Below are 25184 nucleotides of genomic sequence, written 5' to 3' on the forward strand. Positions count from 1 at the left end.
GGGACTTGCCACGCAATCTGCATCTGAACTAGGATTTTAAGAAGCTGGTCAATTGGGCCCCACCTGCCCTGCCCTGCATGCGGCACTTACCAGTGTCAGATGTAAGCAAAGGAGGCGGTGGTCTTTTCACCAGGGTTCTCAGTTGCCCTGGGGCAGGAGGTGTGGCTTTCCCAATACGCAGCTCTATCTTCTTGGAGCCTTGATCTAGGATGTCAATCTCAACAGCAATACCCATAGCAGCAAACATTTCTCTAAACCGGCTAGCAGCCGTCTTCGCCTCAGCCATAACTTCAAACTTGATGTAGATGTACCTCTCATCTTCACGGTAGGTCTGGTGGTCCACCACCTCTATCTCTCCCTCATCAGCACTAACAAAGAGTTCCTCATCCACGTCCGAAATCTCTGTGGATATTTTTGACTTGAACAGCTTGTGAAGTCTCCTCCCGGCTTTACGGAAGGCATCGTCCAACTCGCTGCCAGAAGAGCTCTCCTCACTCTCGGGGATCTTTTTGGCAGCCTTGTGTTTCCGTACGGGGGCTTGAGGTGGGACGCCCACCGTCACCTTGGCGCTGTGGGAGGCCTTGCCAAACTTATTGGATACCTCGCAGGTATACTTGCCGACATCATTCATTTCGAGGCCAGTGATGATCAAGGAGCAAGTCCCGTCGCTGTAATTGTCTATGTGGCAATGGCGCCCATCCAATACTTCAACGCCGTCTTTCAGCCAGCGGACCTTCATGTCAGTTTTGCTTTGAGCCACACACTCAAGGTGGAGAGTGCTTCCTGGTTCTCCAAAGAAGTCCTTGAAGGTCTCGGCAAACACGGGGCATTCTTGCTGCTTGATCTCTTTCCGCACTTTGTACCCTTTGAAAGCAGCCTGGATCTTCACAGCTGCATGAGACAACGAAGGGTCATCCAGATCTCCTTCTACAGCTTCTGGTTCAACAGGCTTAGCAAGAGCAGCTGGCTCAGGACCTGCTTTCTCCCACTGTTTAGAGACTTTCCCTGCAGAGACGGTCTGGACTTTACTGCTAACGCTGGTCGTACTCGCCTTTTTGAGGTAGTTAATAAGGGAAGGAGTCCCGGCCCTCGACTCGTCATCGGAACTGGTGACAGAGAAGTCTGCTTCTCCTGCTTTAGCCGACTCATCACAAGTAGAGTATTCCTCCGAGTAGTACTGAATGATCTCAGCTTCTTCCTTCCTCTGTTTCTGACGTTTGTCATCCTCTTCTGGCAATTCGCTGATCGAATCCAGAGTTGGCTCCCGACTCATCCTGCGCTTTTTGGCAAGAGCCTCCCATAGGAGGTGGAGGTCACCCTCCTGAGCAGCTTCAGGTGGTAAACTGGGTTGCATCTGGTCATCTGCTATCTCGCCAAGCTCCTCAGGCTTGAGGGTTTTCTCAGTGGCCTCTTTTAACATGGATACAGTTGACACTAAGAGAAACAGAATAGTACAGTTTCATGGTTACACCAAGGAGCAGTAGGATAACCAGATTCACATCAAGATACAATCCTGTTTCTTTGAGACCTATATAATGTCATATTATATAGCATGTAAACCTCTTAGAAGGTTGATGGAGTAGTTCCAAAATTTTTAATTTTGGGAAACAATGCATGCCCATAAGTTCAGCAAAACCAATTTTTCTTTCTATTGCTATCTCTTACTGCAAATGAATAAAAAAGCAAAGAATCAAATTACCATGAATGGGGGAAGAAATTTGATTCAGGCCTCGTTTGAAGCAGAATCACATTCCTACTTTCTGAAATGATATGTGGGCTGAGCCACGGCTATCCTTTGAAATTTGCACTTTCCCTATGCAGTTCGCCAACCAAACAATGTTTACCAAAAATGCATATATTAGGAGAAATTGCTTACAAAAGGTGTGCACATCAGTCAAAACTGCATATAAAAATGTGTTTATTAGAAGAAATTCACACTAAAAAGCTGATGAATTTTCAAGAGGATTTCCCTCCCTGGAAAAAATGCAAATGACTGTAAAATGTGGAGAGCTGTGACTTGAAAAATGAGAAATTAAGAAATTTTCTGTTTCGACAGATCCTTCCATCCCTAGCATGGATAATGCAATTATGTGCCAGACACACACCTTAGCATGCTTTGTGCACATTTTATTATGTCTGTATATTTATACATAGATATAACTGCTCTGGTGTTAGATGATGTGTGGTTTAGAAACACTTTCAATAATTAATATAAAATAAATTTCGAAAGCAGTGTTGGCATTGGGGTGTTGCAGAGAACATGGCAACTGCTTAGGCAAGTGCATTCTCACTTTCCCCCACAGCTATACGCATTGACACAACTTTATATAGGTGGTGGGGTTTTATGCTGAGCTGAAACTACTCAGTATTTGTGAACATTTTCTATAGTGTCAAAACATGCCCCCTTTCACAGTTATTTTTCAGCCCTCTTTGAGAAAATCTTCACTCAATAAGTTTATGCTGCCTTTGCTCTCCATTGCCCTCCCTTGTGTTCAGTGACATATTCACAAAGTAATATCCAAGAGGCAAACAGCATTATGATAGAGCAGTCTTTGCAAATCTGGCACCCTCCAAATATTTTTGGTACAATATCAAGTATGATGCGTGGGTAAGATTGTAGAATGAGAGTCTAAAATTTACAGCATGTGCCACCCTGAAAGAGAATATAATGAAAATGATGTACTGCTGGTACTCAACACCTGTGAAATTGGCAAAAATGTAAAGAGAAGGATGATGGTTTTTATCACATGTGGTGGTCATGTGAGAAAACAAAATTATTTTGGGAACTGATTTACAACAAATTGAAAAAGATGCTTAAATATACCTTCCCCAAAAAGCCGGAAGCTTTTTTGCTGGGCTTGACAGGAGAGGAAATTGAAAAAGCGGATCAAAGGTTATTTATTTATGTATGCAAAGACTGCTGCTAGAACTTTGTTTGCCCAAAAATGGAAAGTACAGGAATTACCAATGGTGGAGGAGTGGCAGACGAGAATGATGGATCGTGCAGAACTAGCAAAACTAATCTACAAGATCCGAAACCAGGAGGAAGGAAAATTCCAAAGAGATTGGAGTAAATTTATGGATTATATAAAAAATAACTGCAGAAATATGAAAACACTAGCAAGACTGAAATAAATCTTATGACGTGGACTTGACAAAATAAGAAAAAACTGCGGGAAGTAGACTGAAATAGGAAAACCTGTTGGAGGGAGGGAGGGAAGTCACTGTTGGCAGAGTGATGGACAAGGAAGTGTGTGGATAATTGTTGAAATTTATTGTACTTTGTTTGTTTGAAATGGAAAATAAATAAATAAAGTTAAACACACAGCCAAAACAACAACAACAACAACAAATATTTTGGAGTTCATCTGACATCATGCAGCACAGTAGGAGGCTGTGTTGGGAGATGGGAGTTATTGAGTTATTGTAACACCTGGATGAAATCAGGTCAGCAAAGGTCACTGTAGAGAAACAGTAGCATGGAACTAAAAAAAACCAAACAAACCTGAACACTGAAATGGTTTTCAGAATAAATTCCAAGACCACTTTTAGACTGGGGTGGTTACTAAAGCAGTGAAAGTGATGGTGCAAATGTACCTTCAACAGAAAGTTTGGCAGATGTTTTGACGTCAGGAGAGGCCATGCAGGTGTATGAGCCTTGATCTTCAGCTTTGAAGCCATGAATGATGAGGGTCTGTTTTTTGCCCTCTGAGATGAGTTCGTACTTTCCACCAGGTTGGATTGGTTTTCCTTCTTTGAGCCAAACAACCTCTTTGGTTTCTTTGGACAATTCACACTCCAAACGAGTCTTCTCCCCTTCCACGGCGGACTTATCGGCCAAAGGTCGAGTGATTGCAGTCACTGCAGCCGGCTCTGGAATGGGAGACATCAAGACCAATGGGCTTACGTCATACAATTCTCCTTTTGTGCTTCAACAAGCAAAGCGACAAAGAAGAAGGGATAACCAGCAAAAAAAAAAAAAAGGGGGGGGAGACAAATGTCTGAATGTTCCCTTGTTTCCAGAACTAGGTTTTTCATGGACCACGAATGCAGTTTCTTAGCGTGGGACTGGAATATAACAGAGTGTTTCAATAGTAATAATCTCTCATGTTTGCATCCTTCATCTCTGACCCCACAGAAGTTTATATCAAAGAGGGACTAAAATGCAAACTTTGCAGAAGAATGTGCAGTAGCTGTGATGATGGCAGCGGTTTCACAAGTGTGCAATACAGAACCTACAGAAATCTTGACTTCTGTAGGGTTTTAGAAACAGCCATGGACTTCAACGTCCCATATTCACCAACATACCAACATCTTATATTGCTTCATTGGTAACATAAGGGGGGAAATGGCTATCATTTATACTTAATCTGAGCACACCACGAGGGCTTCTGATTAGGTGTTTGGCTATGTAAAGTTGAATGTTATTTGTTAAATCTGCTCCACTCTAATTCCCCTTTGTTATTGTTTTTGTTTAAACCCATTCAACAACTTGTACAATGACCACAAACAATGAACCATATGTTGCAGATATTACTGCAAATTTATTGTTCTATTTTTGTGATATACTACTACTAATAATAATTTTATTATTTGTAATGGTAAAGGTAAAGGTAAAGGGACCCCAGACCATTAGGTCCAGTCGTGACCGACTCATCTCGCTTTATTGGCCAAGGGAACCGGCATACAGCTTCCGGGTCATGTGGCCACCATGACTAAGCCGCTTCTGGCGAACCAGAGCAGCGCATGGAAACGCCGTTTACCTTCCCACCGGAGCAGTACCTATTTATCTACTTGCACTTTGACGTGCTTTTGAATTGCTAGGTTGGCAGGAGCAGGGACCGAGCAACGGGAGCTCACCCCGTCATGGGGATTCGAACCGCCGACCTTCTGATCGGCAAGTCCTAGGCTCTGTGGTTTAACCCACAGCGCCACCCACGTCCCTTTATTATTTGTACCCTGCCTATTTAACTGGGTTGTCCCAGCCACCTCTGGGCAGGCTCCAACATATATAAAAGCATCATAAAACATTAAACATTAAAAACTTCCCTATACAGGGCTGCTTTCAGATGTCTTCTAAAGGTTGTATAGTTACGTGCTTATCTCCTTGACTTAACATGAGAAGACTTGGTCTATTTATTTGTATCATTCATCATCCTTATGATCCTTGTTTATAAAACCCAATAAAAGGAAGAAGTAGCCATGAAAGGTGCTACCACAAAACATATCACCAATTTTATATCTTTGAAGTCTTCATTAGGAGAGATAAATAGATGTTGCAGGAATTGGTTATATGAAGACAGTGTCACAGCCGCACTAAGTTGTGGAGGATCAGGCTTTGACTTCACAGTGGTGTGTTAGTCTTTTAGCACACTGCTACCAAGATGTTGCATGTAGCTTTGGTTAGGGAAAACACACATGCGGCTTTGTGGAGATGAGACAGTCATAAGCATGGGGTGGCAATAGAGGCCACATTACAGAAATGAGTTCAAATTGGGCATGAACTTAGAACCTGAGACAGTGTGTGTGTGTGTGTGTGTGTGTGTGTGTATTTTCCCCCACCATGAATTTTCAGGAGTACAGTCAAACCTTGGCTCCCGAACAGCTCAGTTTTCAAATGATTCAGCTCCTGAACGCTGAAAACCCAGAAGTAAATGCTCTGGTTTTCGAACATTTTTTGGAAGCCGAACATCTGACGCAGCTTTTGCTTGAGTGCAGGAAGCTCCTGCAACCAATCAGATGCCACGCCTTGGTTGTCAAAAGTTTTGGAAGGTGAATGGGCTTCCGGAACGGATTATGTTTGACAACTGAGGTTTGACTGTAACAAGCTATAGCCAGAACTTGATAGAGTGAGGAGAAGGGCTCATCCTTCAAATCTAATTCAATCGATGCACCAGTGCCTGGCTTGCCCATGACATTTACATAATGCAGAACCTGAGCGTGGAGCTTGCCCGCAAATTGCTGAAAAATAAACAGATCCTTCTTGCTGCGGAGCAAAGCTCACATGCCATGCAAGATGCTGAGCTGTAGAGCTACTCTCAGGACAGCAGAGGGGTCTTCTAATTCTCACCTAGCTGCACACTTTGAGGCAAATGCACTGGCTTCCCAGCACCCGCTTTGCTGACAGCTGAGATGCGGAATCTGTACGTCTTGCCTGCTGTGAGATTGTCCACTACAAACTCTGTGCTTGGGATAACTCCGGTGCCGCATGGCTGCCAGTCAGTGCCTGGGCTTTTCATTTCGACACGGTAGCCTAGGATGTCAGCACCCCCGTTGTTGAGCGGCTTGAACCAGGACAAGGTGACCGAGTGGCTGGTCTTACTTATGATCTCCGGTTCCTCAGGAGGGTCAGGGAGGGCTGAAGGCACAACAGAGTTCCAGGCATGTAGAAACGTAGTGCTCCATCTTAGAAGTGTGGCAACACATTCAAGACCAGTCCCGGGGCTGTAAGAGCCAACTGCTAGGGGCTGAGGTCCCTTCACACACACCCAATAAAATATTTGAAGGGACCACCCGCCGCCCCAAGTTGATGTGCATTGCATTCAAATGGTGTGTACGCACCATGTCTCATGATTGATTATGCAAGGTGGGATTTACCTGCCTGCCCCCATATATTTTTTTTAAGTCAGTACCCCTGCCCAGTGCTGAGTGGGAGGCAGGTCAGATCAATGAGAGCCGTACGGTAAAGGGACCCCTGACCATTAGGTCCAGTCGTGACCGACTCTGGGGTTGAGCACTCATCTCGCTCTATAGGCCGAGGGAGCCGGCGTTTGTCCGCAGACAGCTTCTGGGTCATGTGGCCAGCATGGCTAAGCCACTTCTGGCGAACCAGAGCAGTGCACAGAAACGCCGTTTACCTTCCCTATTTATCTACTTGCACTCTGACGTGCTTTCGAGCTGCTAGGTTGGCAGGAGCAGGGATTCGAACCGCCGACCTTGTTAACACCAGGCCTGCTTATGATAGGTACATTGTCACAGCTACATCCAAGATGCTCCAGCCCTACAAAAGCTAGCCCAGACCTCGTTTACAGAATGCTGCTGGAAATAATCATTTCTGACATATTGTTAAACAGGGAGAGGTGGATGATCAATGCCAAAACATGGCTTAAGTCAGAAGAATATCATTCTACAGGGTTTGCAGATCAGCAGGGAATCTCAGAAATGCTCTGCATCTTGCCACAAACATGGGGCAGCAAACCAAGTCCTCAACAGCCACAAGTGCTTGAGAACTTTTCAAATCAAACAGCAGCATCATGTTAAGTATTATGATGCTCCAGAGAAAATACCACCAGAAGTGGGGGTTTTTTTAAAAAAAAAATAATCAACATCATTATTCTACTAAATATAATTCTGGCTTTGTTAGGATGTCAGCAAACCAAAGCACAATCAAATTTTCAAACTGATTTGTTGGAATTGGAACAAATCTTTTGAAAAGCGATATAACACGTGAGCCACTGTGGTGCTTTGGTGGATGATCTGAACAGCAAACGTTCTGAATTTACAGCAGTACTTATCATGCAGAAAGTTGCACTCAGGACAACAAGATTAAAAATCTCATTGATGTCACATTCCACCAAGCATAAAAAGAGTGGCACTATTGTCAGGCCCCACAATAAAGCTTAATGATGCTAAATCAGAGCTAGAATCATCAGGAACTTGGATTCTCCCAACCTACCTATGACAGATAACTTAGCTGACACAATGGCATCCCTTGCCGCAAAGGTCACCTCTCCAGAGTGATGCAGTTGAGCTTTCTTCAGTATGAGTTTGTAGCTATTTCCTTCTGCTTGGATCCTCCAGTTTTCATCTGCTTGGATATCCACATCATTTATATACCAAGCAACTTCATTGACTGGGACTGCTTCACTTAAAACACAGGTGAAGGTCGCCTGGTCCCCAGCAGTAACTGTAGTGTCAGTGATTGGCTCCAAGAATTCCAGACGCCATCCTGAAATGATGACGAAATGCATGAGCAATACCTTCAAAGCAAGGAAGGGAAAGTTGTGAGTTAAGTGTACCACAGGGGTGGGAAAACTGTGACCTTCAGATGTTGGTAACTCCAATTCCCAGTAGCCCAACCATCATGGTGATTGTCATCAGGGATGGTGGGGTTTGTTGTCCAGCAACATCCTGGAGGTCCACAGATTTCCCAGCCCTGCCCTTTTGAGTTTCTTAGTGTCCAGATCACTTGCTCAGCTCTTGGGCTCAGCACACTTTGTCTCAGCTCCTGCTCCCACACTCTAGCTCATGGAAACAGGGTTATGTGGCTGGAGCCCATAACATTGCTTCTTCTCACACCAGTTTCCAGGATGAGTGACATATGTGAAGAAATGGGATTCCTTCTACAAGATGCTTCTACATTCTGAAGAAAATGGGAAGCGGGAAATCAATCCAGAGAATGCAATCGGTACTCAGTGTTGGTGCTAGTGCTTTCAGTGTGTGTATGATACACAATTATTTGAATGGTGGTGCTGGATGAGACTCTTGAGAGTCCCATGGACTGCAAGAAGATCAAACCGATCTATTCTGAAGGAAATCAGCCCTGAGTGCTCACTGGAAGGACAGATCCTGAAGCTGAGGCTCCAGTACTTTGGCCACCTCATGAGAAGAGAAGACTCCCTGGAAAAGACCCTGATGTTGGGAAAGATGGAGGGCACAAGGAGAAGGGGACAACCGAGGACAAGATGGTTGGACAGTGTGCTCTGGTCCATGGGGTCACGAAGAGTCGGACACGACTAAACAACAACATGATACACAATTGATTATGCCCCATTTGAATTGTGTTTTCTTTACATTGAAATGAACCCACCCACCCCGACAACATAAAAAAATGGGCTAATTTGACCCAACAACCCCCTCCTCCTCATACACACAACTAAAACTCACTGCAACCAACCGTGCTCTGGGCTCTCCAACCTCTTGTAGCACCAACACAAACAAACAAACAAACAAACAAACAATTTATCTGCCTAACACTCACACAAAACTCTGCATGTACACTATGCAGAAGAATGAAATATCATTACCTCCCTTCTCTCTCCCCACACCCTCACAATCCCAATGACAGCAGCATCTCACACCGAATGTAATTGGCCTGTAGAAAGGACTCTATGAACTGAAAACAGAGACCTACGTTATACGCACCTCTGTTATCCATGGAAATCTTTCAATAAAAACAAATTTAGAAAGAAAAAGAAATGAATGGGATGGAATAACATAATGATGATATAATGTATGTCATTTCATCACAGCAGACAGCAAGTTTTGGGCAGAAGGTGAACTGCAGCAGAACTAAGGCGGAGCCTCATGAGACAAATATAGGGAAGGATGCAAAAAGATTTCTTCTTACATCCCTACCCAGGGCTCCAACATTACTTGCAGAGCTCAGGGAAGAGTGGTCCAATAGTAGCTCCCATATTGAAAAGGTACTACCAGAGGGGTCCAGTTGCATACATCTCATTCGTTCATTACTCTGAGTCTAGTAACTTTCAGAAAAAGGACAGAGAATGACAGAGAATAGAAGGAACAATGATATGTTATCTGGGTCAGTAGGCTTGTGGTTATGAAGCAATAGTATGATACTACCTTTTACAGTTAGGAATGCAGACGATGCCACGTCACCGGTCTGGAAAGTCACTTGGCAGCTGTCATGGGGCGTGAGGTTCTTCAGGAGAAGGAGATGACGGAGACCATTTTCAAAATAAACCATCTCAATGTTTTCAGAAGTTTTGGCTGGCTCATCGTCAATCAGCCAGTTATAATTGTAGCACTCAGGTTTCGAAAGGTAGCACTCAAACAGAGCTTCACCCCCTTCCATTGCATCAACGTTCTCTAAGCCCTGGACGATGGTGTTCTTGGCTGTTAGAAAGGTTTTTTAAAAAATAAATAAATTCACAATTAATCACTGAGTTTACACACCTGAACATTACATAGAAAATCAAAATAGGCGGTCACATATCAGTTGAATGCAATTCCTTAGATCAGAGGTTCTTAAACAGTGGTCTTCAGACCACAGGTGGTCTACTAGTTCTATACAAGTGGTCTATATCTCTTCCATTACTGAAGAAGCTAACCAAGCTTTGGCCTCGATCCTGTGATTTTCATAAACAGCAATGATGTTAGCACCGAAGGAAAAATGTTAAAATGTGAGTTATGTATGTGCTTTGATTTGTCAAGCAACAAAACTTTACAAACTGGTCCACTGAGGGCCACCACCCCTCCGGCAATTTGGTCAATCGAGGGGGGTGGAATTTGAGAGCCACTAACTTAGACTTTCAATACAATCTTCATTTGAAACGCAGCGGTCATTGTGCAGTGGCTGAAGAGCTCTAAAATGATGGAATGTTCTGTTTGATGACCCAGCAAAGAGTTCCATAATCAACTGATCTGTAATGTCAACATAAGTGCAACTCAGGAAGAGCATAAGAAGCTGCATCAGGCCAAAGGACCATCTAGTCCAGGAAGAGACACCATGAGCCTGGCAGCTCTGAAGCCATCAACCTGGATGGCTTTAAAGGAAGATTAGACAAATTCATGAATTACAAGGCTCTCAGTGGCTACTACTCATGGTGGCTCTGGTCTGCCTCCATAGCTGGAGGCAGCAATGGTTCTGAATACCAGTCGCTGGAGACCACAGGAAGGAAGAGTTGCCGTTATGTTCATGTGCTGCTTGAGGATTTCCCCACAGGCATCTGGTTGGTCACTGTGAGAACAGGATGCTGGACTAGATGGGCCATTGGCCTCATCTAGCAGTCTCTCGAGCCAGTGTGGTGTAGTGGTTAAGAGTGGTGGACTCGTAATCTGGTGAACCGGGTTCGCGTCTCCGCTCCTCCACATGCAGCTGCTGGGTGACCTTGGGCCAGTCACACTTCTCTGAAGTCTCTCAGCCTCACCCACGTCACAGAGTGTTTGTTGTGGGGGAGGAAGGGAAAGGAGATTGTTAGACTCCTTCGGGTAGTGATAAAGCGGGATATCAAATCCAAACTCTTCTTCTTCTTATGTCAAGCATTGTGTTCTCACAGTGGCCAAGCAGATAGTCATGGCAAGCCAACAAGTAGGACCTGAGTGCAGCAACAGCACTCTCCACTTCCAGGAACTGGTATAACAGAGCCATACTGCTTTGATGAGGCAGGGTGAGGCGCCCACCTCAAACAGAGGAAGCCCAAGAGATGCCACCCGCCTCATCTCCACAGCCCAGCCCACCAGCAGAGAAGTGGCATTGGCAGCGGTTTCCTGTGAGATCTCGCTGAAATCTTGCAAAATCTCACAGAGGCAAGGGAGGAAGGGATGGAGTCCAGTTTCACCAGAAGCAGGTAAAGGGGATGTACCATCTCTGGGCAAGCAGAATATAGCCATCATGACTCATAGGCATTGAAAGCCTTCTCCTCTGGGAATTTATCTAATCCTTCTTTAAAGCCATCCAAGCCTGTGGCTTCACAACTGCCAGGCTCATGTTGCCTCCTGCTTTTTTAAAAATGTGCTTTATTGATTTTAACTTACAAACGAATTAGCTGTAAAGTCAAGAGAAACTAATAATGTCAGCAATAATCCATAATAATGTCATCATCAACAACAAGAAGTCAGAGTACAGAGCCATCACAAAAAAAGGGAAACTATAACAGTAATGATTCAATAAAAGCTTGTGAAAACACTTTAAAAATGGTGCACTGGAGGTACATGAAACCTGCAAAATTGCATAAAATCAGTCAAAATATCTCTCCATTATGATGGCAAGATTGCAGACTTCCTGGTGCCTCCTCCTCAATTCAGCCCAGGGCAAACTTGGTTTCAGAAATTTAAAGGGGACAGAAACTGTCAGGATTGCACACTGCCATCGCTAAAGGTGGCCCAATTGTCAAGGAAGAGCCTGGACGGCTTGCAAACCATCTCAGTGCAGGACTATTGAAAGAGGAAATGACAACATCAAAATAAATAAGATACTGTTTTTTCCCCTTTTGCAATATGGAACATGTGAAACAATTCCATATCTCCTCCTAACCCACACCAAAGTTTATGCATCGACCTGCGGTAGCTGACAGTAAAAACCCTTCTTCTCCCAATACGGAGATTTCCCAAATTGATCCTATGATGTCAAAAGCAATAAACATGGGTAATGTGAACTGCACCATTGTGGATTGCATAATTCCAAGTACAGTGGTACCTCACAAGACGAATGCCTCGTAAGAAGAAAAACTCGCAAGACGAATTTTTGAGTTCGTTTTTTGAGTTGCTTCGCAAGACGAATTTCCCTATGGGCTTGCTTAGCAAGACGAAAACATCTTGCAAGTTTGTTTCCTTTTTCTTAAAACCGTTAATACCCAGGAATCCGTGCTTCGCAAGACAAAAAATTCGCAAGACGAAAAAACCCGCAGAACGAATTAATTTCGTCTTGCGAGGTATCACTGTAGTTGTTAATACACAGAATAGCACAAAATATATTGTCCCCTCTCTTGTCATAATGGACACCTCACTTTTACTGATTTTTAAAATGTTATGACCCACTTTCCCACAGGCTCAAAGCAATCAACAGGCACCCAATAGAATATAGCTAAACAGCTATAAAAACAAAATCAGAATAATAATAATAATACCACCACATTGCTAATAGCAACCAAATAAGAATAAGCAAAGAGCAAAATAAGTGTATTAAGCAACAGTATCAGAAGTCTGAGCTCTGGGTAAATGTTGACTAATATAATCAAAGGCAGTATTTATATTTAGCATTTACGAAACACTTTAGGGTACTCAAAGCATTTCACATTTATTTTATTTTCAGTTATCCTTACAACAGCCCTGTAAGGTAGGCCAGTATTACTTTCCCCCTTTTGCAGTTGGGGAGGTTTAAGTTCAGGCAGGGACTTACCTACGCCCACCCTAGCAAAGTTCATAACTGATGTGAGAATTAAAATAGCCGGGTGGCTCCTCAGCTCTCAGCTTACACTCAGAGCCATAACATTACAACAGAACTTTAATTATCCAAAAGGACTTTAATTAGATTTTGCATGAAGAGGCAGCCCTAAATTAAAGGCAGTGTGTGGAAACGAAAAAAGGCATGTTGGGAACGTGTTGGAAAGCAGTGTCCTGGGGTATCGTTTCAAAGCTTTTGCAAAGGCCATGTTTCACAGCATCCCTGCAGCAGGTAAGACTCAGTCCCAGGGGCCACATAAAATTGCTAACTAGGGAGGGAGGAGAAATTTGGCTTGGTTTCCATTTTCATGCAAACCTACCTAATATGTGCTTCCTGGGGGGGAAAAACCACATGAACCAAAAGATAGCTATCCTTTAAATTTTGCACTTCTCCAAATTTTGTGATGCAGTTCTCCAGCCAAATATTGTGTGTCAAAAATCTGTACATTATGGGGGAGGGGATAAGCATAAAAATAGTGAAAATAATATACTCAGCTAAGTTATATTAAAGTGAACTGCTTGCAAAAATCTGCACGTTGCAGAAAACTGTTTTAAATGTGTGTGTGTTGGGGAAAATTTCTAGAATCAAGCCTGATTTGTTTAATAGTAAAAATTCCAAGCTGATGCAAAACTTTGGAGAAGAGAACTGAAGGACTAGAAAAATGTGAAACTGAGAGGAACCAAAACTGAAAGGTTTGTTCAGCCCTATAGCTATAACCCCCATATTTTTTTTTAAAAGGAGCAGGGTCTTTCCCCCATGCTCTATAATCTGGAAGAGTCAACAGCTCCTCACAGAATCACAGAACTGTAGAGTTGGAAGGGATCAGTGTGGGCCAGTGTGGTGTAGTGGTTAAGAGCGGTAGACTCGTAATCTGGTGAACCGGGTTCGCTTCCCCGCTCCTCCACATGCAGCTGCTGGGTGACCTTGGGCCAGTCACACTTCTCAGAAGTCTCTCAGCCTCATTCACCACACAGAGTGTTTGTTGTGGGGGAGGAAGGGAAAGGAGAATGTGAGCCGCTTTGAGACTCCTTAAAGGGAGTGAAAGGCGGGATATCAAATCCAAACTCCTCCTCCTCCTCCTCCTCAACCCCAGCAATGCAGGAGTCACAGCTACAGAACCCCTGAGAGGTTGTCATCCAGCCTCTGTTCAGACACCACAGGCTGCAGCTGGAAAACAGCGCTAGGCCATGGCAAAGGAAGTGGGTGGTTGCTGCTGTGAACGCTCCCTGCACTCCCTCGATCGTCTTCTTTCCATCGTGGAAGACCTCACCTTGAACATCAAGCATAGCCACCACTTTAGTGCCGCCAGCTTCGCAAGAATAGATGCCGGTGTCCCCTGGGAGAGCAGGCTTAATCTTCAGCTTGGCCACATTCCAGTCTTGCTCAATGACAATTCGCTGGCCGTCTGCATGAACCACCTGCTCGTTCTTCATCCACGTGGCCTGCACAGGCCTGGAATACTGGCAGATGAATTCTGCTGTGCCATCTTCGTCCACCGTAATGTCCTGCATGGGACTGACCACTTCAATGGTTGGATCTGTCAACCGACACGTCAGGAGGGACATGTATTAGTGCATCCTTCGGGGAACATTTAGGGGCGCTCATTTTGTTTAAGCACAGTGCTCTCGGTGTGAGTGAGATGCATGAAAGCTGATGAGAAGCATCACTTAGTTTGATGAGTTTTGTGTTTGCTTGTGACATCAGCAACGAGCAGAATAGAAGCAGGTGGATTAGCTGTTAGGGAAGCTGTCGTGTTGTGTGTCCCTGGGACATTACAGTTATATCTCTGTAGGTGTGTTACTAGAGAACGGGCTCACATTCTGATCTATAAAGGTAAAGGTACCCCTGACTGTTAGGTCCAGTTGTGGATGACTCTGGGGTTGCGGCGCTCATCTCATTCTATAGGCCGAGGGAGCCAGCGTTTGTCCAGACAGCTTCCAGGTCATGTGGCCAGCATGACATAGCCGCTTCTGGCGAAGGAGAACAGCACATGGAAACGCCATTTACCTTCCCACTGGAGTGGTGCCTATTTATCTACTTGCACTTGATGTGCTTTCAGACTGCTAGGTGGGCAGGAGCAGGGACCGAGCAACTGGAGCTCACCCCGTCGTGGGGATTTGAACCGCTGCCCTTCTGATGGTTTGGACCACAGCGCCACCCGCATCCCATTTTCTGATCTATAGACCTGCCCAAACCAAGACCTTTAATCCCACCCACCCCATTATTGGGTCTGCTGGAGTCAAGGGCTGACATAGCGTGGGATTGGCAAGAATGAAGCAGCGTTGACCTGAAGTGGCAACAGCCCCAGTGGTCAGATTAGACCTCTTTTGATGGCCCCCTTCGCTGATGTCTTACAAGACAATTGAGTGGGGCATAATGTTGGCTAAAAACTGAGTCCAAGATTGAGATCAGAGTGAGGCAAGTTGTGTCCTGGGTGAGAATGTTTCAGAAGTGACGTTGGTGTGAAAAACAGTCAGGGGTCCTCAGAGAAGAGGTGAGGTGACACAGGCTGCACTAATTAAGAGGTCCTTGTTTTTAAATGTAAGACTAGTCCATTTATTTGCACACTTAGAGCTGGACTTGGAATTGTGCCGGAATTGGACTAAGATGCAACAGCTTACATTAATGCACAAAAACCAAACTAGAATTGCAATGTTATGAGTTCCACAGAGGGACCAGTGCATCACCAAATAAGCATCATTTGTGCACATGTAAGCCTGTTTATTGTTGGAAAATAGTGAATGAGAAGGAAAGAATATCCTCCTGACATCTTCTGGGAAGATCTGGCCTGGACAGAAAAGACAGGCTGATATAAAGAGAAAAGGCAAAAAGCACAGAGATAGCATTACCAGCTGAAACATAAAGGAAGTGTCTGTTAAGGGCATTAACGTAAGCATGGTTAGAATTTCACTAGTATTTTATTTTCCTGGTGAATGTATTATTCTTATTTCAAACTGTATCTATCCCTTTCTACCTATTTTGCTTGATGAATGAAGAATGCAGTGTAACTTGAAAGCCTGGGTTCTCTTACATCAACACAATTTGGTATAATAAAGGGAATTACTTTACTGCTTGTTCATGCCGATCATTCTCTGAAAATATCTTGGGAAGCTGCCTATGATTTCACAGGAACTCTACGTGATTTCTGACTATAAACGAATTCCAGTGGGATTATTGAACTGAGACACACAACCGCTCAACTTCTGCAACCTTCGTCACGTTCCCTACAGGTAGCAGCCATCGCCTTAAGGACCAAGGTGGTTCATGTGCAAGGGAGAGGTGTCAACTTTCCTAGTGTTTACAGCCATAAACCTCAGTGGGAGTGAAATATTTAGAACTAGTAACCATAACCCTTTGTCCAGTTCCAATTTCAGCATGAGGGGGAAATGTTTGGGGGCTCACTATGCAAACACTTATACAAGTCCCCCAAATTTCCACCCCAAATTAAACTGGAGGGCAGCAGCTGCACCTGGATGCACATTCAGAACATAGCTGTCAACTTTTCCCTTTTCTTGTGAGGAATCCTATTCGGAATAAGGGAATTCCCCTTAAAAAAAGGGAAATGTTAACAGCTATGATTCAGAAGTGCATGTAACTTCCAGCAGCAGTTCCTAAAAGCAAGGGCATCTGAGACACACTGTGGAATATATTGTAAACCACCCTGGGATATTCATATGAAGAGTGGCATAAAAATAATAATTTCCCCATGTTTCCAAGACTGGGGCTGGTAAGACGAACAGGGCGGGTTTCGTATATTCTTATTAAGGATCATTTGCCCCAGTAAGCAATGTTGCCCCTGTTTTGGTTATATGGACGTGTCTTTTGCAAGAAAATTTCTAATTCAATATGTACACTGCCAGCATTCACCTCTGAAAATCTCACATTTTAATTCCCTTTTCAAGCAGTATCTTTCTGCCTAGCTGTCTACGCTATGCTTATGGGAGTCTGCAAACAACTTGGAGCTTAAAAGGGGGTTCATACTTTTCTCCTGGCCCATGAAAGGCTTTGGGAGCAACCTCCGTTGTCTCTGTGTGTGCATGTAAGTTATACCTTATCATGAACTAGTACTGGAAAGAACACCTGCAGTGGAACATCTTGTAAGAGGCCGGCGGATATGCTAGTAAGATGGTGCTTACTGGTTAATGCATGCCTTCCAGTAGCCATTTTGCAGAAAGTTGTTAAGGGCCACCTGAAGCCAGAAGCGTAAGCAGCGTGGTTTGTGGGGTGGCCCATTGGGCAACTGCATCCAAAGCCAAAATACCTTTGATTAATAATTTAGCGGAGGAAATGAGGGGGCCCGCTCTGAAGGTCACAATTCCTGAATCATTGGGCCCCAGGTCCTTTAGGGTCAAAGTATACACTTTCCCATCTTGCACAGAGATTTCGTTCACGGGGCTGCTTTGGAGGGGAGATCCGTCCAGCCACCACTGTACGTTTTGCATGCCCGGGCGCGAGAGCTCGCAAGTGAAAGTGGCAGATTCGCCCGCAAAGACGTCCGTGTTCTTTAAACCAGAAACTATCTGCACTTCCTCTTCTGCGTAACAAAGTAAGAGAATGCATACCAAGGGAGAACACATGTGTAAACATACCGGCTTTTACGAAACTGACAACACCCACCACTTAAGAGACGAACATCATTAAGGGACTTACAAACCTAGCAATCAAGATTGATACCGAAGAACATATCACAATTACACAGAGACACACTCAAGGCCAATGGTCGAAACTCATTTATCCTGGAGAAATGGTTACATGTTGGCACCTCCTGCCATGCCCACTTGTGATGTTGCCATGGGATAGTGGTCTTTGAGAATGACCTGCTATGATTGCAACTGATCACATTCTTAAAAATACTTTGGAAACTAGGAACAACCAAGACGTTGGTGAGCTGTAATTTGGTCTAATGTTGGCATCGAAATACCACGAGCCTGCGCCAGAACTTCAAGAAAATTCAATTTGCTGGACCCTCCATCATGTTAAGATGGAACAGATGTGGAAATCCACCATTTTGGTAGGTACAGGACATGCATTCATAGGACAACACCATGGCATCTATGAGATTGTAGAGATCAGTTAACACGGATTTTTAATAAAGAATCGTTCTCTTGTCACATTGACTAACTTTCTAACATGCTTCCCTGAAGGTTTTTAAGCAGAGGTTGGATGGCCATCTGTCAGGGAAGCTTTAATTGAGATTTCTGCATTGCGGGGGGTGGACGAGATGAGCTTTGGGGTCCTTTCCAACACTACAATTCTTTTATTCTATGACTGTATAAGGAAGCTAATCTGCCCCAAACTTAAACAAGACAGATGGGGTTTTGCTTTCACACAATCAAGCAATTGATACTTTTTGTCATAATATTGCACCCTGATATGCAAACGAGGTAGATGTGCCAACTCTCTCGGGTGTCGCCTTTGATAGGCATGGCTTAGATACACAACAAAACCTTCCTCAAATGATAAGAGAATGAGTGCTCAACTATTCATCCCAATGTACATTTGTAAAAACCTTTTGACGGTTTCTTGGAACCAAGCCGGGTGGTAATTGTGGGAGATGCATAAACAGTTTCTTGAAACAAGCTGAAAAGTAGCTGTAGGGAGCTGTTATTTTCATGCTGTGCATGACATACTTAACCCTTTCTCCTTCCACTGTTACCCACTCAAAATCACACTTCTCTGCAGCTTTTCTCCCTGCAGGGGAAAAGGCACAGGCAGTGGCGTAGCGTGGGTTGTCAGCACCCGTGGCAAGGCAAGTAATTTGCGCCCCCTAACCCGTGGATTTGTGACCCCTAACCCGTGGATTTGCGACCCCTAGCCCGTGGATTTGTGACCCCTAGCCCGTGGATTTGCGACCCCTAACCCTAACTGCTAGATGCGGCCGGGCCCCCCTGCACCCCCCACGCTACACCACTGGGCACAGGGACCTTGTAACCTCTCTCCCACAGGTGAGAAAGCAGCCTGGTGTGTGTTGATTTTGAATGGGGAAATGGCAGGAAGCAAATAGGCTATATAGTCCCTTCTCCTCTCCCCCTCCCCTCAAAAAAACCCTCCTAATCACAACCTCCAATTGCCAGGAGACCATTCACATGAGTATCATGAAGCATAAAATGATGCCTAGTAGTAAACTAAAAGGAGAGCTCTGGCTTTTTGGCTTATATATGCTTGAAATATTCTGCCAGTACAGAGTGGCAGTGACTACTGCTTTCATACACCTGGGACTATGCATGTGTCGTTCACACATACAGGTTTGTTACTCAATGAGCGAAGCATTGTGACAGAAACTTGCATGTGTGAATGAGATCTCACACATCGAGAGCCATAGACAGAACTTTCATAGCACCTCACATTAATGCATGTCAACGAAGCTAGGACACACCCAACCGACCGGCATCATGTGCTGAGTAGCCAGGTAGTGAGAGATAAAAGTGATGTGAATACGTGTGTGAACCAGCTCTACCTCTCTTTCAAATCAGAACCAGTGAAGGCGGTGAAGGTCCTGTGTGGGTGTCTGGAGGCAGTTGGAGGATGGATGGCGGCTAACAGATTGAGGTTGAATCTTGACAAGACAGAAGTACTGTTTTGGGGGGACAGGGGGCGGGGGGGGTGGGGGATTCCCTGGTCCTGAATGGGGTAACTGTGCCCCTGAAGGACCAGGTGTGCAGCCTAGGAGTCATTCTGGCCTTACAGCTGTCCATGGAGGCACAGGTCAATTCTGTGTCCAGGGCAGCTGTTTTCCAGCTCCATCTGGTACGCAGGCTGAGACCCTATCTGCCCGCAGACTGCCTCGCCAAAGTGGTGCATGCTCTAGTTATCTCCCGCTTGGACTACTGCAATGTGCTCTACGTGGGGCTACCTTTGAAGGTGACCTGGAAACTACAACTAATCCAGAATGAGACAGCCAGACTGGTGACTGGGAGCAGCCGCTGAGACCACATAACACCGGTCTTGAAAGACCTACACTGGCTCCCAGTACATTTCCAAGCACAATTCAAAGTGTTGAGCTTTAAAACCCTAAATGGCCTTGGCCCAGTATACCTGAAGGAGTGTCTCCACCCCCATCGTTCTGCCCGGATGCTGAGGTCCAGCGCTGAGGGCCTTCTGGCGGTTCCCTCACTGCGAGAAGCCAAGTTACAGGGAACCAGGCAGAGGGCCTTCTCGGTAGTGGCACCCGCCCTGTGGAATGCCCTCCCACCAGATGTCAAAGAGAAGAACAACTACCTGACTTTTAGAAGACATCTGAAGGCAGCCCTCTTTAGGGAAGCTTTTAATGTTTAACAGACCACTGTATTTTAATACTCTGTTGGAAGCTGCCCAGAGTGGCTGGGGAAACCCAGCCAGATGGGTGGGGTATAAATAATAAATTCTAAATTCTAGACTCAGGGATTTAAGCAAAGCACCACCAAACCACTTTAGGCACAGAATTACAATACTGTGTCTCAGCCCATATGCTTTGGTGTTGGGTGAATGTGCTGCTCTGGAAGCAGTGTCGTTTTGCACCGCCATATGGTACGTGTAAGTTTTGGGTTACAAAATCCAGCCGTATTATGGTGAACGCACCTTGTACATAAACAGAGCCTGTCGACAGCTCGTCTCCTGTGCTACAAGTGTAGGGGCCGCAATCTTCGGGCTCCAGATTGTGAATGATCAGCTCAATACTTGTGCCTCTCTGCCGCATCTCATACTTGGCACTAGGCTGAAGGACGATGGCTCCTTTCCTCCACTCCACAGGAGCGTCGGGTTTTGAGATCTCGCAGCGCAGGACAGCCTTTCCACCGGCTTCTGATTCCACATTCTGCAATTCTTCTTTGAAGAGCACTGGCAGAACTGCAGGGAAGAGAAGATCAGGGCAGTGATAACCCTAACCCTATCAAAATGGAGGGCGTGGACGCTCAAGTAGACTGAGAAAGATTTGTGGCCATAGATCACGGCTTTAATTAATGTAGCATAAGGAACTCTGGCAAGATGCGCCCACACCAGCTTCTGCTGGACTTTGGAGTGATGCCATCTATGGCAACAATGTCAGAGATGAGATAGGTAAAGGTATATGGATATATATTTAAAAACAGGGTGTGGGTTGGCCAATTCTGGTTGTGCCCGCGGGATTATGAGCACTGCGCAACTACCACTGATTTCAAAATCCATACTAGGATCCCAGAGGTTGTTAAGACTGGGAGAAGAAGGTAAGGAATGAGGTACCTGTGGCCAAACCATTATCTAGCTTCTGGCAGTTGTTCCAAGTTTTAATCAGAGTATGCTAAAAGGTTTCCCCAGAGTTTCATTCATATGGAAAACGAAATTGTTACACCAACCGTTAGCCACAGACATGGCAGAATTGGTCTGTAGACGGCAGCGGAAGGGGGCGCCAGGAGAGGGCAAGGGGACAGTTGCCAGCCCCTTCCCAATGAATGATAACCCTACAGAGTCCCAGTTTTCACTTATTCTTTCTTTCTGCTGTCCCACTTTTGGTTGTTAGTACCTTTATAAGTACTACACGGGTGGCGCTATGGGTTATACCACAGAGCCTAGGGCTTGCTGATCAGAAGGTCGGTGGTTCAAATCCCCGCGACGGGGTGAGCTCCCGTTGCTCAGTCCCTGCTCCTGCTAACCTAGCAGTTCGAAAGCACCTCAAAGTGCAAGTAGATAAATAGGTATCGCTCCGGCGGGAAGGTAAACGGCGTTTCCGTGCGCTGCTCTGGTTCGCCAGAAGCGGCTTAGTCCTGCTGGCCACATGACCCGGAAGCTGTACGCCAGCTCCCTTGGCCATTAAAGCGAGATGAGCACTGCAACCCCAGAGTCGGTCACGACTGGACCTAATGGTCAGGGGTCCCTTTACCTTTATAAGAGTTTTCCTGCTTTCCTGCTTTCCTGATTTTACATTGTAGATTTTGTATGTTCTTTTTCTCACGGTCTCTCTCTCTCTCTCTCTCTCTCTCTCTCTCTCTCTCTCTCTCTCTCTCTCTCTCTAGCATTTGTAGAACCTAGGATATGAGGCAACATGTACAGGCACTATTCTGACCATTTTTCTGTGAGTCAGTAGCCTGCTCCCTGCAAGATACGCTCCCACTGTAGCTTTCCTACCATTCCTACCAATGATGGCAGTGATGCAAGACAAACACTTGTTACATGTGGAACGATTGATTAAAAAATGCAGACCCCCTCCAGGCCGCAAAGGCAAGCATGCAGAAGGACTGGGAACGAGTCCAAGCTTATCCTACCTTTGACTTTCACTGTGGCTGTTGTCTGTTGGTCTCCTGAATCGCAGGTGTACTCCCCGGCATCCTGAGCTTCCACATCATAGATGAGGAGCTCTGCAAAGTTCCCTTCCTGCCTGAGCTCATACTTGTCACTGGACTGTAGCACCAAGTTCCCTTTCTTCCAGGCCACCGGGGCCAAAGGCTTGGACAGCTCACAGCGCAAGGACACCGTGTTCCCCGTCTCAACCTCTTTGTTTTGGAGACCACGTTTGAAAAGGACAGGGAGAGCTGGAAGGCAATGCACACACTAAAGAGAACTCATATCTGAGAGTCATTATGATCAAAATACTCTTTCTTAATCATGCCTCCTTCTGGCTCAGAATAGGAATAGCAGTCGAGTTTCATTTTTTTTAAAAATGATTTGTTGATGTGTTTCTGTTTTTAATGGGACGCGGGTGGTGCTGTGGGTTAAACCACAGAGCCTAGGACTTGCCAATCAGAAGGTTGGCGGTTCGAATCCCTGTGACGGGGTGAGCTCCCAGTGCTCGGTCCCTGCTCCTGCCCACCTAGCAGTTCGAAAGCACATCAAAGTGCAAGTAGATAAATAGGTACCACTCCGGCGGGAAGGTAAACGGTGTTTCCGTGCACTGCTCTGGTTTGCCAGAAGTGGCTTAGTCATGCTGGCCACATGACCTGGAAGCTGTACGCCGGCTCCCTCGGCCAATAAAGCGAGATGAGCGCCACACCCCAGAGTCGGTCACGACTGGACCTAATGGTCAGGAGTCCCTTTACCTTTACCTTCTGTTTTTAATATCATTTGCCATAGCTGTTCTTAGTTTATATAAGTGATGGCTTTTGGGGCTGCCTAGAAAACATATCTCATGGGGCAAGCTATATAAATGCAGTATATGGATAAATAAATGCCCCAATTGCACTAGCACTTTAAGATTCCAAAGGAGGGTGTATTCAGTCAAGGACCCTTGGGCCAAATGCTCTCAACACCCAACAACAACAACAATAATAATTTATTATTTATACCCCGCCCATCTGGCTGGGTTTCCCCAGCCACTCTGGGTGGCTTCCAACAGAATATTAAAATACAATAACCTATTAAACACTAAAAGCTTCCCTAAAGCCCTAGTACAGAAAAATACAAAACATAACGGTTGATCTCTTTCCTCCCATCTCTGTACAAGACTAGCTCAAAGGGAAAAGCTGTCTGGAGCAACCTCCAAAAGTCATGATGCCACCTCAAAAAAATTGTCTAAGCTGAAATTTGATACCGGTCTGTAGGTTCTTTCCCAGGCAAAGCACCTGCAGGCTTTCAGAAGAAGCCTAAAGCGTTGTTGTAAGATTAGAATAAAATTCTGGGGGGAATCCTGAACATTCCTCAGTTGATCCTGATCAGGAAAGGTTTTGTACTGTACTCACTGCTGTAACAAAACTTAGCTTTTTCAGGGATTTCAGGCCAAACTCCTTCCTGGTGGCAAAAGGATTTTCACTGAACCCCCTTTAAAAATCAAGGCTGTGAGCTGCTTAGAAGTGCCATTTTGTCCTCAGATGATTGACAGGTAGACAGTCCCACCCACCTGTTAAATTTGGCCCAATCCTAATAAAGATCTGCTCCATGGAGCCCCCCCCCAAAAAAAGTTCCCCATGCCTGTTAGTCATAAACTCCAAAGAGAGGTTCTCACCTTTAACCTTTAACCTAGCTGTGGTCTTCCTGTCGGCTGTGCTGCAACTGTATTCTCCTGAATCTTCAGGGACCGTGGTACGGATGATCAAACTGTGGGCAGTTCCTTCTACTTTAATTTCAATCTTCTGGCTGGGCTGGACTGTGGACGAACCCTTCTTCCATTCCACACGGACATTGGGTTTGGATAGGTCGCAGCGGAAGATAGCTGTGGCGTTCTCATCTACTTCCATATTCTCCAGCTGCTTTATGAAGATTACTGGAGCAGCTGTACAGAGGGGAAAACAAAGCCTTTGCTGGAATGGTATGTATATACAGTGGTGCCTCGCAAGACGAAATTAATTCGTTCCGCAAGTTTTTTCGTCTTGCGAGTTTTTCGTCTTGCGAAGCACGGTTTCCCATAGGAATGCATTGAAAATCAATCAATGCGTTCCTATGGAAACCGCCTTCAGACCAGGTCCGGGGACAGTCTGCCCCCGACCTCTTCTGAAGGCTGGGGGGGGGGACAAGGGCTTTTCTTCCCACCCCCAGCATTTTAAAAAACCCCGGGACAGCAGAGGACTTCTCCGCTGTTCCGGGGTTTTTTAAAATGCTGGCGGGCGGCAGCGAAGGCTTCGCTGCCGCCCGCCAGCATTTTAAGATCGCCCCGGGACAGCGGAGGACTTCTCCGCTGTCCCGGGGCGATTTTAAAGCCCCCGGGAAGGCAGGCGGGGGGAGCAAAGACTTTTGCCCCCCGCCAGCCTTCAGAAGAGGTCCTCCCCCCTGTCTGCCTTCAAAAGCCGTCCGGGATAGCGGGAAGCACTTCCCTGCTATCCCGGACCGCTTTTAAAATGCTGGTGGTGGGGAGCAAAGCCTTTCGGCCCCGCCAGCCTTCCAGGACCTCTTCTGAAGGCCAGAGGGGGGGAAGGCTTTGCGAAGCAAGCCCATAGGGAAATTCGTCTTGCGAAGCAACTCGCAAATGGAAAACCCTTTCATCTTGCGGGTTTTCCGTCTTGCGAGGCATTCGTCTTGCGGGGCACCACTGTACATATGTGTGTGTGTGTGTACACACAAACAAATACAATTTGAACCCATGTTTCATTCTTAATGCAGCCTCAGAGTGAGGAACAGCACTGAAATACAATAAAACAATATTCGTTTAAATGCAACTTAAGCCAGTAAGATACTAATATAACCACTTCAGCTAAACGAGAGGTACCACTTTAGTTAAATGCTTGGATGAATAATCATGCTTTTACCTGGTGTCAAAACTCCATTACCATAGATACCAATGGTGCCTGATATGGGTGGTCATTCTAAAGCATGGGTACCACTATTGAGAATGTCCCGCCAGATGTTATCACATACCATTATTTCAGAGAACTGTGACACAGTGAGAAGGGCTTCATCC

General features: G+C 45.4%; 1 protein-coding gene across 30 annotated transcripts in view; it reads right to left on the reverse strand.

Moving 5' to 3' along the window:
- The window catches only part of OBSCN (obscurin, cytoskeletal calmodulin and titin-interacting RhoGEF), a 274889-nt gene that overhangs the window by 109463 nt on the left and 140242 nt on the right, over nucleotides 1-25184 (reverse strand). For 27 of the 30 annotated variants that reach the window (XM_081931293.1, XM_081931304.1, XM_081931294.1 and 24 more), the window contains 10 exons: nucleotides 23796-24062; nucleotides 22123-22389; nucleotides 20465-20731; nucleotides 17169-17441; nucleotides 14178-14444; nucleotides 9586-9858; nucleotides 7676-7948; nucleotides 6071-6358; nucleotides 3598-3873; nucleotides 91-1434 (listed from right to left, as the gene is read on the reverse strand). In XM_081931293.1, coding sequence (XP_081787419.1) covers nucleotides 91-1434; nucleotides 3598-3873; nucleotides 6071-6358; nucleotides 7676-7948; nucleotides 9586-9858; nucleotides 14178-14444; nucleotides 17169-17441; nucleotides 20465-20731; nucleotides 22123-22389; nucleotides 23796-24062 — 3795 coding nt within the window. The remainder of the gene's footprint in view (nucleotides 1-90; nucleotides 1435-3597; nucleotides 3874-6070; nucleotides 6359-7675; nucleotides 7949-9585; nucleotides 9859-14177; nucleotides 14445-17168; nucleotides 17442-20464; nucleotides 20732-22122; nucleotides 22390-23795; nucleotides 24063-25184) is intronic. The other 3 variants (XM_081931317.1, XM_081931291.1, XM_081931296.1) reach the window with 3 other exon arrangements.

This window comes from Podarcis melisellensis, assembly GCF_964234715.1.
Source record: "Podarcis melisellensis genome assembly, chromosome: 12".
NCBI lineage: Eukaryota > Metazoa > Chordata > Lepidosauria > Squamata > Lacertidae > Podarcis > Podarcis melisellensis.